The sequence below is a fragment of the Pezoporus occidentalis genome, unplaced genomic scaffold (assembly GCF_034315485.1).
Source record: "Pezoporus occidentalis ecotype Australia unplaced genomic scaffold, CSIRO_AGI_Poc_V1 ctg142, whole genome shotgun sequence".
NCBI classification, from domain to species: domain Eukaryota; kingdom Metazoa; phylum Chordata; class Aves; order Psittaciformes; family Psittacidae; genus Pezoporus; species Pezoporus occidentalis.
In genome coordinates, this window is record NW_026913230.1 from 816,530 (window position 1) to 830,350 (window position 13,821).

Sequence of the window (13,821 nt, forward strand, 5' to 3'; positions counted from 1 at the left end):
TGTTTGATCTTGTTGTTTGGTGGTTACAAACAGCTGCTTGGACAGGCTTGTGCCTCTTCAGGATTCAAAGGCTGCTTCCAGAGTGGTGTTCACCAATGCTGCAGGGGTGGGAAACTGCAATGAAATGTGGTGACCTTTGCCTGTCAGGCCATTTTCAGGTGAAGTCTTTAATGTGTTGCTTCATCTTTACATCTCTCTAGATCTCTTAATTCACTGAAGTTCTGCTCTATGTGTGCATGAATGGCTTTTAGCACAGTTGCCATCTATTTCAGCTCTTCTGAAACAGTCATCTCTTTACTGCAGCTTGGTTAAGTCTGTAAAAGAAGAGGTGAGCTCTGGCCATGATCTGTGATGTCAGTATGGCATGGCCAGGGTCTGGAACCACACAAAACTTATCTTTTTGTGTATGAATTCCATTTCACAGGAGGCTTGAGATGCTCCAGGTGATGCAATTTTTTGTTTTCAAGATACTCAGTTCCACATGAATGTGGTGAGTCACTTGGCCTTTGTGCCTTAATGTCTGTCTGTCATCTCCCATGCCTCTGGAGTCTGCTTGTCTGCTGGCCTGCTGCATCAGTCATTGCAGGGAGTTCAGTGCTGATTGTATGGTGAGATGCTCTGATGTTGCAGTGAGCAGCAAGATGGAGCTCAAAGGCAGAGTTCAAGCACAAGAAGTCACTCTTCCCAGCAAGTAGAAGCTGGATCACAAACCTGTCTCTCATTCTCGCATAACATCACTGTTTGGACCTTAGTGTTTATTTCACAAATACTCCATTTTGGATACTCCTGCAGCTGACAGATCCCCCAAATGAACCTGCTGTCTTGACCTGATTTAAGGAGGGATGTATCAACCATACCTTTGAGATGCATGTGTCTTTCAGCTGCCCTGTCCACTTTAGTAACCCTGCTCAGTGCTCGAGCACTGTGAAGGGATCATGAACCTTTGCACGAGGTGCTGCTTTTACAGTTCTTCCCTTTGAGCAGGTTAACTTAGGCATTTGTCAGCTTGGCCCATGCTGATTCTCCCTTCTTGTTTTTGATCTAAGTGAAAGAATACAAGTGTTTTGGACAGAAACATAAATACGTCTGGGAAGAGAGAGACAGAAAGGAAACGGTACAAGTTCTGTGGTAGGTAAGGGCAGGGCAGAGTGTTTCAAACCCTTGTTAAGCATTTTCCCAGCCTAGGCAAGCATAAGGTAAAGGAACTTGTGCTCCCTTCTGCTAAGAGTTTATTGTGTCAGCCTCTAGCTGAGTGTTTCTTGTAGAGCTGAGCTCTACCGCTGTGACCCCTAGCACTGGCCATGGTTACTTAATGCAATTATGAGAGGATATAACAAATAACTAATAGTGGTTAGTTTTCTGGTTGGGTTTTCTTTTGGTGGTGTTGTTATCCTGATTATAAAGTGGGAATTATGGCAAGTAAAGGCTGTTCATTATATTTATGCCTCTGAAGGGCGTACGGGTGTCCCTCAACTTAGCTGCTGCAGCTGATCAGTGAGATGCATTCCAGCACTATTCTGATGTTGCAGTGCTGCTGCTTCTCCGCTTCCTTTCTTTATTTTCTGGTTTCTTGAGCTTTGTTAGAGGTGACACTGCCCATGCTGTGCTGTATCTTTTCCTCCGTGGGACAAGTCAAGCTTTGTGACTTCTCTCCCTCAAAGAACAAGCAGCAGTGTTTAAAACCTTAATTCCAAGGAGGACCACATAGGCTGGGATTGCAGTTTTAGTGCTGCTTGTGTGCACATTGAACACATTAAAGTATCACTGCACTTGCTACAGTGAGGAGTAAGTACTACACTGTCTTGTACCTTACATTAGTCTTGGTCCACTCTGCTCCTCGGGGGCTTGTGTGTTGGTTCTTTACCCCATCACAAGAACTGTGATGAGGGACACCTTTAGAAATGTGCAAGCGGACATCCAGGGGAGGTGACTGAGTCCCCTCCCTGGCACAATCTCTTCAATATTGCATAGTTTTAGTTCAATAAATGTCAGTGTTTGGGGATTAGGTGGCAAGCAAGAAACACTGAGCCCCAATCCTGCTACAGTTGGAAGTAAGGACCTGTTGATCTGCACAGGGCTATGACAATGCTGATTTAAGCAACACCACTATCAAGCCTCCACTATGATTGTGACTGAGTGTGTCTTCCCTCTAAGGTTGATTCAGGCTTGAACTTGGCACTGTAATTTAGTGCCCAAATTCTGTGGTGTGCTAAACCCAGGCCAGCTGGCTGCAGCCTGAAGCTTGATTCATGCGCTGAAAGCTACTTGAGAGCTCTGTGCTCCTCAGACCTGACAGCTCCAGACCAGCTCTACCTGTCCCTGCTTGTGCCGAGCTTGACTCTCTTGCACAGCAATGACACACTTGTAGCTCTAAGTTAATGATGATACCTTGTGCCCCAGCCAGGCTCAGCCATGTATTCCCTGGGTAGGTGACATAGGGTGTCCTTGTTTGGCTTAAGCAACTTATCAATTCAAGTGGCAAACCTATAAATAAAAGCTAATTTCAAGCCAGGCTGATGGCTTATTTATGGTGGTATTACCCTATGCTCAGGCAAAGATGGATGACTGTACTGGAAGTGCCAGCACACTTGAACCTCAGTCTGGGAGCAAGTACTAGGGTTTTGTACTCTCTCTTCTTGCTGAGAACTAGTGTTGGGGAGCTGCTGAGGTCCCTCTCCCTTGTGCTTTTTGTTGTTGGCTTCTTACTGTTAGGAGCAGTCACCAAGCACAGCCTGCATGCCCCAGCAGTGATGCTTTCGGTGCAGATAGGATTAAGCCGACATGAAGCTGTCCCTGCCTTCCCCTTAAGTGGCAACATTCCCTTCCGCTGAACCTTTTCCCAGTCCATATGCTACCCCTGTATGTGGCCTGGATCAGCCCCTGGCTAACCCATCTCCAGCACTGCTGGGAGCCTGCCTTATCCCAGGATGGCCTTCAGCATGCTGTCTGTGATAGACCTAGGAGCAGGAATGTCACAAACCTGATTCCCTTACCATTTCCACTCAGAAGCTTGACAGTAAAGTGCATGGGGACTGTAACTTAGGTTTGCCAGACTTAATGGTCACAATTACTTGATAAAATCTCTTAATTCCTGCTGCCAGCCTTGACTCTTGCACCATACCTGTTAGCACAGTCTGCCCTGGATGCCAGGGGAAGACAGTGATGTGGCATGCTAGCAAACCTTTCCTATTGCTTTTCCTTCTCTGCCAGGATCCTCATTTGGTAATTTAACCACTGACTTCCTTTGCTGGGTGCTGAAGTCATCCCTCTCTTTATAGATTGCCATGGGGTTTGTATCCTTTACAATGTTACAGTACCAGGAGCTTTGGTCCTTTTCTAGAAGCATGATGCTGGGACAACACGATAGGGTGAGTGAAGCTAGGGATGAACCTGGAAAGCTCCAATGAGAAGGTTTGTTTGGTTTGCTCCTCCTGTGCATGGGCGTTCAGTGGTTCCTCAGCTCAGCCTGTGCTTCCTATTCCCAAGCTAACTCCAGTGTTGCTAGTCTGGGCTGTACACTTCCATGCTCCCACAGTGTGGGATCACCTGAGGACATCACCCCACGGCTGCTCATGCAGTAGTTCTCGGAGGAGAATGACTCACCTAGTGCAAGACCTCCCCATCAGCTGCAGGTGGAGTAACTCTGAGCACATGCCCTGTGCAAAACATGCAACAACTCCTTACATGTTTCCTACTTCACAACAGATTATTTCTTCTGGGGCCCTCTACTGCACACCATGCTAGAAGGAGATTGGGAATATAAGAACCTGATTTCCCATAAACAACTGCTATATACCTGGATTACTGAAAAACTTGGAGCCCTACAAGGACAACAGCCAAAACGTCTGCCTTCTTTCTGACTTATGCTGCCTTGCTTTTGCACACAGGCAAAAAAGCTCGTGTCCACCCTTGCATTCCCCAGTTCTCTTCATGCATGCTTTGCCATGAAAGTGCTTCCCTGGGAACTCTGTTACTCTGCCCTTTATGTATTTTGCCCTGTGTTTTCCAAGACGCTTGTCTCTACCACCCCCTTCAAAGACAGCAGAGCAGAGGCCGTTAGCCCCATAGAAATGAAAGTTCAGATGGTGAAAGGAGACAAATGCAGAAAAATGCAGTGTACTTGAATGAGGGAAGAGACTTCTGCAAATTCATTTGAGTAAGAGATAAACAACTGCCATTAAGAAATAATTAAGGAGCAGATAAATGGATGAGAAGACCTAAAAGGACCTTGAGTAATTTTGAAGATGCTAAAATTAATGAATATTAGCTTCTGCTTTAGTGCTCATCCTAGCACCCTGAAGAATGATCAAGTATCTCGATTTTCTGATGGATGGAAAGTGATGGAAATCTATTGAAGCAGGAACAGCACAAGATACCCCTTAGTGGGAACAAGACAGGAGAGCATCAGGTGCTTCCTAACAGGGAAGGGATCAGATACTTCTTTTGCTGAGCTGAACCTGTGGGGTGCTCCAGCAGGGCAGGATGTGCTGCTCACAGGTACCCAGACAGGAGATGCGCAGTGTCCGTGGACAGGCAGACCTCCAGCTGCACTGGTAGGGTTGGGTTTTGAAGGAGAAGAGATCGATATTACTTTATTCATTGCTGCCTGTAGCAAGGTTTTCTAGTAAGTAATGGAGTATTGAAAGAGATTGTCTGTCTTTGGCGCAGGGATAAGAACTATGTTCTATTAAGGAATGGCAGTACAGTACAAAAATACGATTGTATAAAATCTGTGGAAAAATATGGCACCATTTATAAGTCTTTGCTCCTTTCATATGTTCCTTTCTTTTTTAAAAATATATATTTTAAGTACTTCTAACCTTTTTTCCACCAGTATTAGGAAACCAAACAAGGTCATCAAATTACAGTCGAGATAAAGGACAGCCAATAGTGTGATTTGAATTGGCTTGAATTTGCCTTAAAATTTAAGATCTTCAGAAGAGACAGAAGAAAAAAAACCTTCTAGAAAAATCTGGGGAAAATAACGACCAAAGCAAGAAGTTTCCTGTTTGCAGGACAAGAGAATATTCAGTGTCTGGAATTGTTTAATGCTTTAAGAAACAGAGCTCCCCAGTCCCCATCCTCTAGGACAGGAACAAGAGCCCTACCAGGCCTGTGAAGCCAATGACCCTGTCTTTAGTGTATTTAAAGGTAAGCTGGTGCTCGGCCAGGGTCAAGGCTCAGCCTTGCAGTCTGTAGCAGACCATGTGCATCCTGGTCTCTCCTGGACCCTCCTCAGGATCTCTCTTGGATTTCCATGCTACTGGGATCCCAGATGGAAAGCCACTTTAATCAAGAATTAGTGGGAAACATTCATCTATCCAAAAAATAGTAAGTTTATCCTACTTTTTTTTTTCATTTATATATAAGGAAAAATAATTCCTGCTCATGAGTGATACATTTCCAGCAACACCTGGAAATAATGCTATGTGTGATAAAGCTCTGTTTTTCCAAATAATCTAAGCGAATTAGGACCCTATTTTCTCTCCTTGCTGCCAGACCAACTGCTGTCTCTTGATCAGAAGTTTTGCTTCTGAGTCTTGCTCTTAACAAAAGCTAACAATTACCTCATTAAATTCCATCACAATATGCCTGGAAGCTATCCTGCAATATTAAATCCCTTATGTTCTTACTAATAAATATAATTGCTGGCACTGTTAAAGCAGCCTGCTTTGAAGATGAGATAGGTTATCAAAGCAAGCTCTGTTGCAATACAGAGACTAAACACAGCCTAGTACAGATGGAGAAAAATGTTTGAAAACAGCACAGACTTGCCAGGGGCTCCTAGGAGAGTCTAAGCTCTTGCCTATGTGGTGGAACTGTCTGGCAGGACATCTGTGGGACAGCAATCTCAGCACCACCAGACCCTTGCCAAGACCCCAGCACGTTTCATGTTGGGATGTGTGTGCTGCTCGCTGTCACCATGCGGGCAGCCCTGGGGTTGGAAAACGGCCAGAATGGAAACTGGCTGCTTAATGAAGAGAAAGTAACACAGCCTACGGTGAGCATCAAACGTGGGCAGGGTTGGAGTGGATGCAAAGGAAGCATGGTAAGTGGTAAGGATTCTTACTTCAGTCCCTAACCTCCCATGGGCTCCACTAGTAGGAGCCGCAAGCATCTTTCTGATGTTTTCTAGTCCCAAATTTGACTTCCTCTGGCCTTACTCCCTGCCAAGAAGTGACGCTGGAGCTCTAGTGAAGCAGTAACTATGAGTTTATCTACATCTCCAAGCAGTAGATCTAGGATGAACATAGGCTTCTTCTTTAGTTTCAACGCCCTTCTCTAAGGTGGAGCAGAATTAAGTGAACTGGGAATGTATTCTCCTTGCTCTGGTCTTGCCCTTGGGATGTAGGGTCAAAAAGTACTTGGGGGGAGGATGCTGCATGGGATTAATGACTCACAGTCAAATACTTAAAGCAGCTCCCATTAGGAAGCAAACCCACAGCCCTGCAGCTGGCTGTGCCCCATGAGCTATCCCAAGTGGCCTGGGAGACTGAAAAGTCGTGTGGACCACAACCACATCGCCTGACTCCAATGTCTGGGCATTGAAGCAGGACCTTTCTCCCAAATGCCAGCCTTGCGTGAGCATGGGCTTCCAAGCCAATCCCTGCTGCTGGGCAGGGAGGGGAATTCCCTGGATTTGCCTTTCATCTCAGACAAGGACGCGCTGTTGAGAGCAGTTGCACAACGCGCGGTTGGCACGACCGGCTGCCGCGCACAGGGAGAGTTCAATAATTCAGCAAGCAAAACCAGAGCCAGCAGCAGCCCTGGGCCACAGCCAAGGCTCAGGAAGTTGTCCTAGCAGCAGATGACACCTCTGCTCCTCAGCTTGAGGTCTCCCTGCTTGGGGAAGCGCTGTCTGCCAGGGGAAGAAGCAGCCCTCAGGTTTTCTGCTGCTTGAGGAGAGGGAAGGGGCTGATGTACTGGTTCACGCTGGTGTCGCATGACCTTCCCCTGTCTCAGCAGCGCAATGGGACTCAAAACTAGGTGGCCTTTGCCAAAGCATTAGGAAATACTGCCATTTGCCCTAGTCCACACCATGCCCACCACTTTTTTCTGTTTCATTCCTTTTTTTTTTTAACTTTTTATTCTTATCCTTGGTTACTTTCTTTACATTATATTTTTCTTTAAATAAAGTGTATTTAGTGCTGGTGAAAGGTGCTGAATTGGCAGCTGTGGAGATGGGTGTCCCTCTACCCAGCCCAGGAAAGCCCTGGGCTTTTTCCTCTTGACACTAACCCTGTGCTAAGAGACCTCACAGGTCCCTGTGCTCTCCTACCCTCTCCCATAGCTGCCTTTTGCTGCACTGCCTGGGACACCTGTAGCTGAGCACGAACTCCCACCTCCTGTCCCAGGCTTGGACCCTGCTGGCCTGGCCCAGACTGGACCTGTACTTTGAGCTGTTCCAGCTGTTGTGGAGGATGCAGGAGCCTGTCTGTTCCCAACGCAAGCATCAAAGCTACAGCCTAGGTCAGCTGTGGCCTGGTGCTGAACAGGAGATGGGAAAGTGGAAGCACCCCTGGGTACCACTTGTCTCTCCGCCTTCTAGTGCCTAATCCAGACCTGACGCCAAGTGCTTCAGTGCAGACTGATTGTCTCTTCCTTCATGCTGTCTTTTACCTCCCTTGCTAAAGTGCAAACATGACTGAACTGCCCTGGGTGCTGGAGAGGCAAGTGGGACATTGAGCCCTTGACTTGCCCATGCCAGCCCCAAGCCAGGCTTCCAAATAATACCCTGGAGGCATTTGGGGTGTCTCCCCACCCCAAAATCTGACACCAACCTGTGCTATCACTTGGTCAAAGGGGAGCCAACCCCTTTGCTCACCCATTCCCATCTCCCTCCCCCAATTCCCTATCCCCACCAAACTGTGCCAGCCTCCCCCAGGGCTCTGCTGTGTAGCAGAGAGGGCAAAGCAGCTGCTCTATCTTCCTATCTGTGTTAAAGCTAAATGCAGCACCAAAATAGATACAAAAATAGAGTTTTGGGTCCATTGGCCCAGCTTTGCTATTAATATTACTGCTATGAAATGTCTGAAAATAAGAACTGCTCTCTCTATACACACCTTCCCCCCCCCCCCCCCCCCTTTACTGACACTATTGCCACTTGCCCGGCCCTGTTGCAACAAGGCATGAATATGCCTGTTTTCTTTACATTTTAAATACAATCATTTCCACCCCCAGTTGTAAGCAAACATGGCAGAAAGGGGGGTGGAAAAACGTAAAGAAAGAAAGAGCTGTTTTCAAAATCCTTCATCATTTCTAGTCATCATTTCTTATGTTCTGAATAGCATTTCTGCTTCCTGGGACTCAAATCCTGCCAGGTCATTTAAAAGGACAGAAGCTACCTGCAATTTCTGATGAAGGCCCTGATGTCCTTCTCGGGTTTCCCATTGGATGGTCTCTTATGGGGATGAGAGAGGTGATGTATTTGCTTTCCTCTATCCAAAAGTCACAAAGTGTTTGATCGGCAAACCCGTGACTAAAAAAGTAAATATATAAAATAAACAACAACCCACAGCCTCTTTCTTAAGTTTCCAGTTTTCAAAGTGCAAAACCTAGAGAAGCATAGAATGATTTTCCTGTTTTTTTTTCCTTTCATTAGGGCTTTCTTTCCCCACGTGCTTGACTGGTATGGCCTTTCTATAGCAAAAGTCAGATAAAGCATAGTTGCAGTCATTTCTGCACATGGAATCATGAATCATTCCAGTGACTTGAGGATCTAAGCTGTTAATAGGCTAAAAAAAGGATTTTTTTTTTTTGTTTCTCTTTTTTTTTGATTGTTTTCTCTTTGCATTATAATTAAGCATGAATATATATTAATATATTACACTGCTTGGATTGCAGCGGGAGCAATCCAAACCTTCCTATGCTGCAAAAGTAACCCCCACCCTGCACTCCCAAGAGCTGTTTTTTTTTCTCCTCCCTGTGCCTGTTATCCTCAGTTCACATGATTAAAAGTCCCTCCCAGCCTCCCTCCCCCCTTTTGTTTTAGTAGATATTGCCGCATTCTTAAATTCATGCATTGCTGCATTGCTATTGCACATATATAGAGGATTGCTCGCTCCCTCCCAGCTGCTCCCCTTCCCTCACTGGTTGTGCACATCCTCTCTGCGGACGATCTTGTAGATGATCCAGTAGAAAATGTTGAAGATGAGGAATGCCATGGGGAAGGCGATGCGGGAGATCTTGTCAATCTTCTTGGCTCGCTGAATGAAGAGCTTCCGCATCTCCTCGGGGGAGCGGGACGGCGGGGGAACGGGGTTGGCTGTGTTGTTGTTGTTGGCACCCTTGACGGAGATGCCATCCTTGGCTTGTAGGCAAGCTGGTCCCATGCCGTAGGCAGTGAAGTTGAACCTGCCTTCGCCAGCTTCGTCCTCCTGAAACAGATTCAGCATGGGACTCTACTTAAAATGAGATATAGACAGTGCACCCTCGCTATAAGGCTCTCCACTGACAACTTCCTGCTCTGCAAGGGAAAGATGCCTCCCTCATGCCCCGACCTCAGCTCTTGGGAGATCAGCCTTATAGAGGGGCGCCAGCTGTGTTATGCACAGATGCAAATCAGGGGATTCAGGCACCCCATGAAGAACAGGACTGACTTCCACCCCAGTCTTTGACATACTTGAAGGGTTTATGGTACTGCTTTTATTTTTCCAGTTGCATCCCCTGTTTTGCTTCTGCCTTTCCCCCCCCTCCCCTGCTCCTGTCAACACCTTCTTTGCTTTGCCTGTGCTGTACCAGCTTGCCCAGAAGGAGTGGGCTCCATGTAACTCACATAGTTGAAGCTGCAGCATGAGGCTTCCTACAGAGTTACATGGATTGTGCAGGCGCCGAGACCTGTCCAGGAAAAGACCTCTGCAGGCAGCGTGCCACCAGCCCTCTGCTTGCAGCCATGGGACACCTCAAACACCACGATACCTCCCCACAAGCCATCTTTTAGGTAAGGACCCAAAGTGCCCTTCAGCAAGTCAACGGTAAGATGTGGCTGCTTGTGCTAATTCCAGTTTTAGAGAAAAATTAATTTAGTTTCCAGTCTGATGGCAAATGATATTGCTGTTTTGGTGGAGGCCTTGTGAGCTTCTCAGAATGATTTTAGCCCTGTTTTATTGAACACGGGGATGTAATCACAGGGAAAACAGAGTCTGGCCAAAGTAACACAACCAATGAGTTGCATAGGCAGGGTCAGCAACCCAAAGCTCCTGACTACACGTCACCAAGGCTAATTGTTAGACCAGTGGCACTCCTGAACTGCCGAGAAGGCAGTCAACACTGACCTACTGGCCCCTTTCCTCGTAACCTGCCTGCCCAACGTGCCTGCTGCTCCTTTTGCCCTCCTTTGCAGGGTCTTTTCTGGATGGCCCCTATATCAAGCAGGCAGCTGCATGGAATGGAGGCACTGTGCTGGGGGCAGGAGCAGAAGGGAGAGCACGCTGGCATATCTGAGCAAAGCAAAACAGCCCAAATAAAATCAAGCCTTCTTTTTCCTGTAGTTTTTGGGAGAGGGTGGCAATGTGGTGAGTTGTGTGATCTGCCAACTGGCTTACATGTTTCTGAGTCCTGGCTGAGATGATTTTGCAGGCATTTGGATAATTCTTCCCTGCTCTGGTTGTGACCTTCCAGACGGAAGGAGGCAAGAGGTGGCTCAGAAATGGAAAGGGTCAATTGAAACCTGACAACAAACGTTCATTGATTTGATTTTTAGTTTTTAGAGAGGAAAAAAGACTCTTAATGATGACAATAAGCTAGCAGCTTACATCTGAGTCTGAGGAAACTAAGAAACACATTTGTCTGGTTTCACTTGTATTAATGCCAGACCATGGCGTATTGTCGAGCACACTGAGCTGTGAAGAATGGCTAGTAGGATTTGATTTGGACAGACCTAATAAATGTGGGCATGAGCTGGTCCTCTCCCCAGCTGCCTCCATCAGCATGGAGCACTGCAACTTCTCACTTGTTTTCAGCCTGGCACATCATGCCTAAACTAGGCAGATACCCAGACAAGTGAGGACATCGGGACAGAGCAATTAGGTTCTTTGGCAGCTGCACTAATCCATTTGCATATTTGCAGCCAGCTCCCAGTTTTCTGATAAGCCTGCAAATCTTGTTCCTTTTGCTCTTGCAAGTGCTTTTGTTTATGCTTCGTTTCAATTATATTGCTGTGAGATTGAGTGGGGATTGTAATAGCAGCCTTGTGTTTGACAGAGCATCTCTGGCAAAGACCTTTTAAACTCATCTGTGTATTAGTGTTTTTTTCTCTTCTTACTGTTGTATCAACAGACTGATCTGCAGACAACAGCATAGCTCCAGAGACAGGATGCCTGAGTCTAGATTAAGAGATAAAAGCACTACGAGGCACCTCTGTTGGGTGGTTTTACTTTCTCTCTAATAAGCAGGCTGCATCTTCAGAACCAAAACTGCCTCAGCTGGTTTTGATGGCAGGATGCTGATGGTCTCATGTGTTGCTTCTTTTCCCTTGCGTTTGTCTAACACTTTTCATCCCTGGTCCTGACTGGGTTGGATGCAAATGAACAGTTATCTCCTGCTTTGCAGATCGGATAACTGAAGCAGAGAGAGGCAAATCTATAAAGAGACAGGGACTCCTGCTCCTTGACTTGCTTTCCAAGCACACACCGTGAACTGCTGTGGAACAAGTTAGAGCCTGGGAAAGACTTTTAATGGCTGGGACTGTGAAGCCATGGAATGGGGAGGTCTTGGAATGGGATGGATCATAGAGGACTCTTTACAATAGAGGGTAGACAAATACCCATGAGGAATATTTGAGGCAGACCCTGGCAGTCTCCCAGGGGCTCTCTTGAGATTCTCATCAGCAAAAATTTCCATCATTTTTTCCCTTACCAATTTTACTGTTTTTTTCATGCCAGCTTGAGGGCAGCCCATCAGCGTGGTGCAGAAAATGTGATACCACCTACCTGATTCTAGTAGTTAATTAAGGACAAGTTTTAAGTGTCTTTGGTCTTGTCATCACAGTCACCTTTATGTTCCTTTCTAGTGCATCCTGTGAGGTGAAATTTTTGCTGTGGTACCCCAGCCTAAAGCTAGTAGAGTCCAGGCTGCAGGAGATGTGCGTCTATGTGAGGCATGCATGCTTGGATTGGCATCAGTCATGGTGAGTAAGAATGGAGCAAGGCTAAGCCTGAGATTAGTGCTTTTTCCTTCTGAAAGGAATTTGCAGTCAGTCTGAGAAGCAGATGATTTTGAACACAGAGATGACAGAGACAAAAGAGGTGTCACTTACCTCCAGGCTAATGCAGGCTCTTGTTGGGGAATGCTGTTCCCTCTCTCTGATAAGCATACTTCCCACCTCCCCCCAGCCCTCCCTGAGTCTTTTAAAGGGAGCTCAGACCAGTACATTGCTGTGTGAAAAGTGTTCAGTTGAGAACAACCCTTTTGGCTTAGGCCACCTGGCTGGCTAACAAAAACCAGCTGCTGGGGTCAGCAGACTGTTAGAAGAGACACAATTCGTTGAGGTAGCCTTGCTTTCTGATGTGTGACCCTCTTTAGCACCTGAGCATATACTAAGGACTCTCCTGGGAGCTAGAGGCTGGGTTCAATTGACCATGTAGTGATGTTCTGCTGGGACAGATTTCAGCAGTGTCCTTCATGCTTTATGTATTACCTTATGATGCCTCCTCTTCCTTCTGAACCTGAGCAGCTCTTTGTGCTGCCGAGACACGAAGTTGACGGCAGCATACTCTAGCAGTGCAGAGAACACAAACAGCAAGCACACAGCCATCCAGATGTCTATGGCCTTCACATAGGATACCTAGGAGCCAGAGAGAGAGACTGAGGTGGGGTGGCTTCTTCACCAAAATGACTTTTTTGCTTGCCATCTTACATGTTACTCCCAAGGGCTTTGGAGGGAGTTGATCAAGATATGATATGGCTGGCAGCTGCTCTTCTATACCAAATTTTAGCTCATTTACCATGAATGTATTATCAAGCCATTGAAACTGTTCCTGGGATCTTAAGTAATTCCTTAGTTTTTAATTTATCCTGGTCTTCATGGTGACGTTTTATTTGTAAGGAAAATAGTAATCCAATCTGATCATACTAGAAGTGCTTCATAATAGGGAAATTCAATTCTGTTTTAAAAGTGTGATGGTCAAGTGAGTAAAAAGCAAGAATGCAGAGTGCATATCCATGTGTGGCTGTTGCAGGGGTTTGCAAGGTACAGATCTCTTGGCTACTGAGAGCTGTGGTGGATCTTGGGGTGAATGCTGAATCTGAAGGGGTGTTTCGTTGCTAGACAGAGAAACATTGCTAAAATTGCAGGAGGAGACTGGAATTTGTTCTGCTTGCCCTTAAACTGGAATAGTCCAATGGCAGCTAAATGTCTCCTGGGTTGAGCAGGAGGATCTGTGTGCTTATTTGTGTGCTGTCCCCATGTAATGGACATTTTACCCTTCTGCAAAGATAAATGTGTTCCCTACCTTGGGCAGTGATGCTCGAGAACCAGAGCTCTGCGTGGTCATAGTGAGCACTGTGGTGATCCCCAGGCCAACACGAGCAGGTGCAGCATCCATATTGATCCAGAAGGAAATCCAGGACAGAATGACAATAAGGAGGCTGGGAATGTACATCTGGATCAAGTAATAGCCCATCTGCCGCTCCAGGTGGAAACGAGCTTCTATACAGGTGAACTTGCCTGGGAAGGATGGGAGATACATGGAGTATTACTGATAAAGCACAGTGAGCCTCCTGTTTTCCACTATTGTCTGGGGACTTTCCTTGCATTGCCTAGAATTGGAATCTTGTTAAAGGAGGAAATTAACAGCTGTTGCCCAGTTCTGGACTGTCAAT

The 13,821-nt window shown here is 46.4% G+C and overlaps 1 protein-coding gene across 2 annotated transcripts in view; it reads right to left on the reverse strand.

Moving 5' to 3' along the window:
* Positions 1-7,848: 7,848 nt before the first annotated feature.
* The window catches only part of GLRA1 (glycine receptor alpha 1), a 37,817-nt gene continuing 31,844 nt past the window's right edge, over positions 7,849-13,821 (reverse strand). The window contains exons 7-9 of one of the 2 annotated variants that reach the window (XM_062609950.1): positions 13,452-13,666; positions 12,638-12,784; positions 7,849-9,377 (exon numbers count right to left, since the gene is read on the reverse strand). In XM_062609950.1, coding sequence (XP_062465934.1) covers positions 9,087-9,377; positions 12,638-12,784; positions 13,452-13,666 — 653 coding nt within the window. In that variant the 3' untranslated portion in view covers positions 7,849-9,086. Of the gene's footprint in view, positions 9,402-12,637; positions 12,785-13,451; positions 13,667-13,821 lie in introns of both variants that reach the window. The other variant, XM_062609949.1, reaches the window with a different exon arrangement.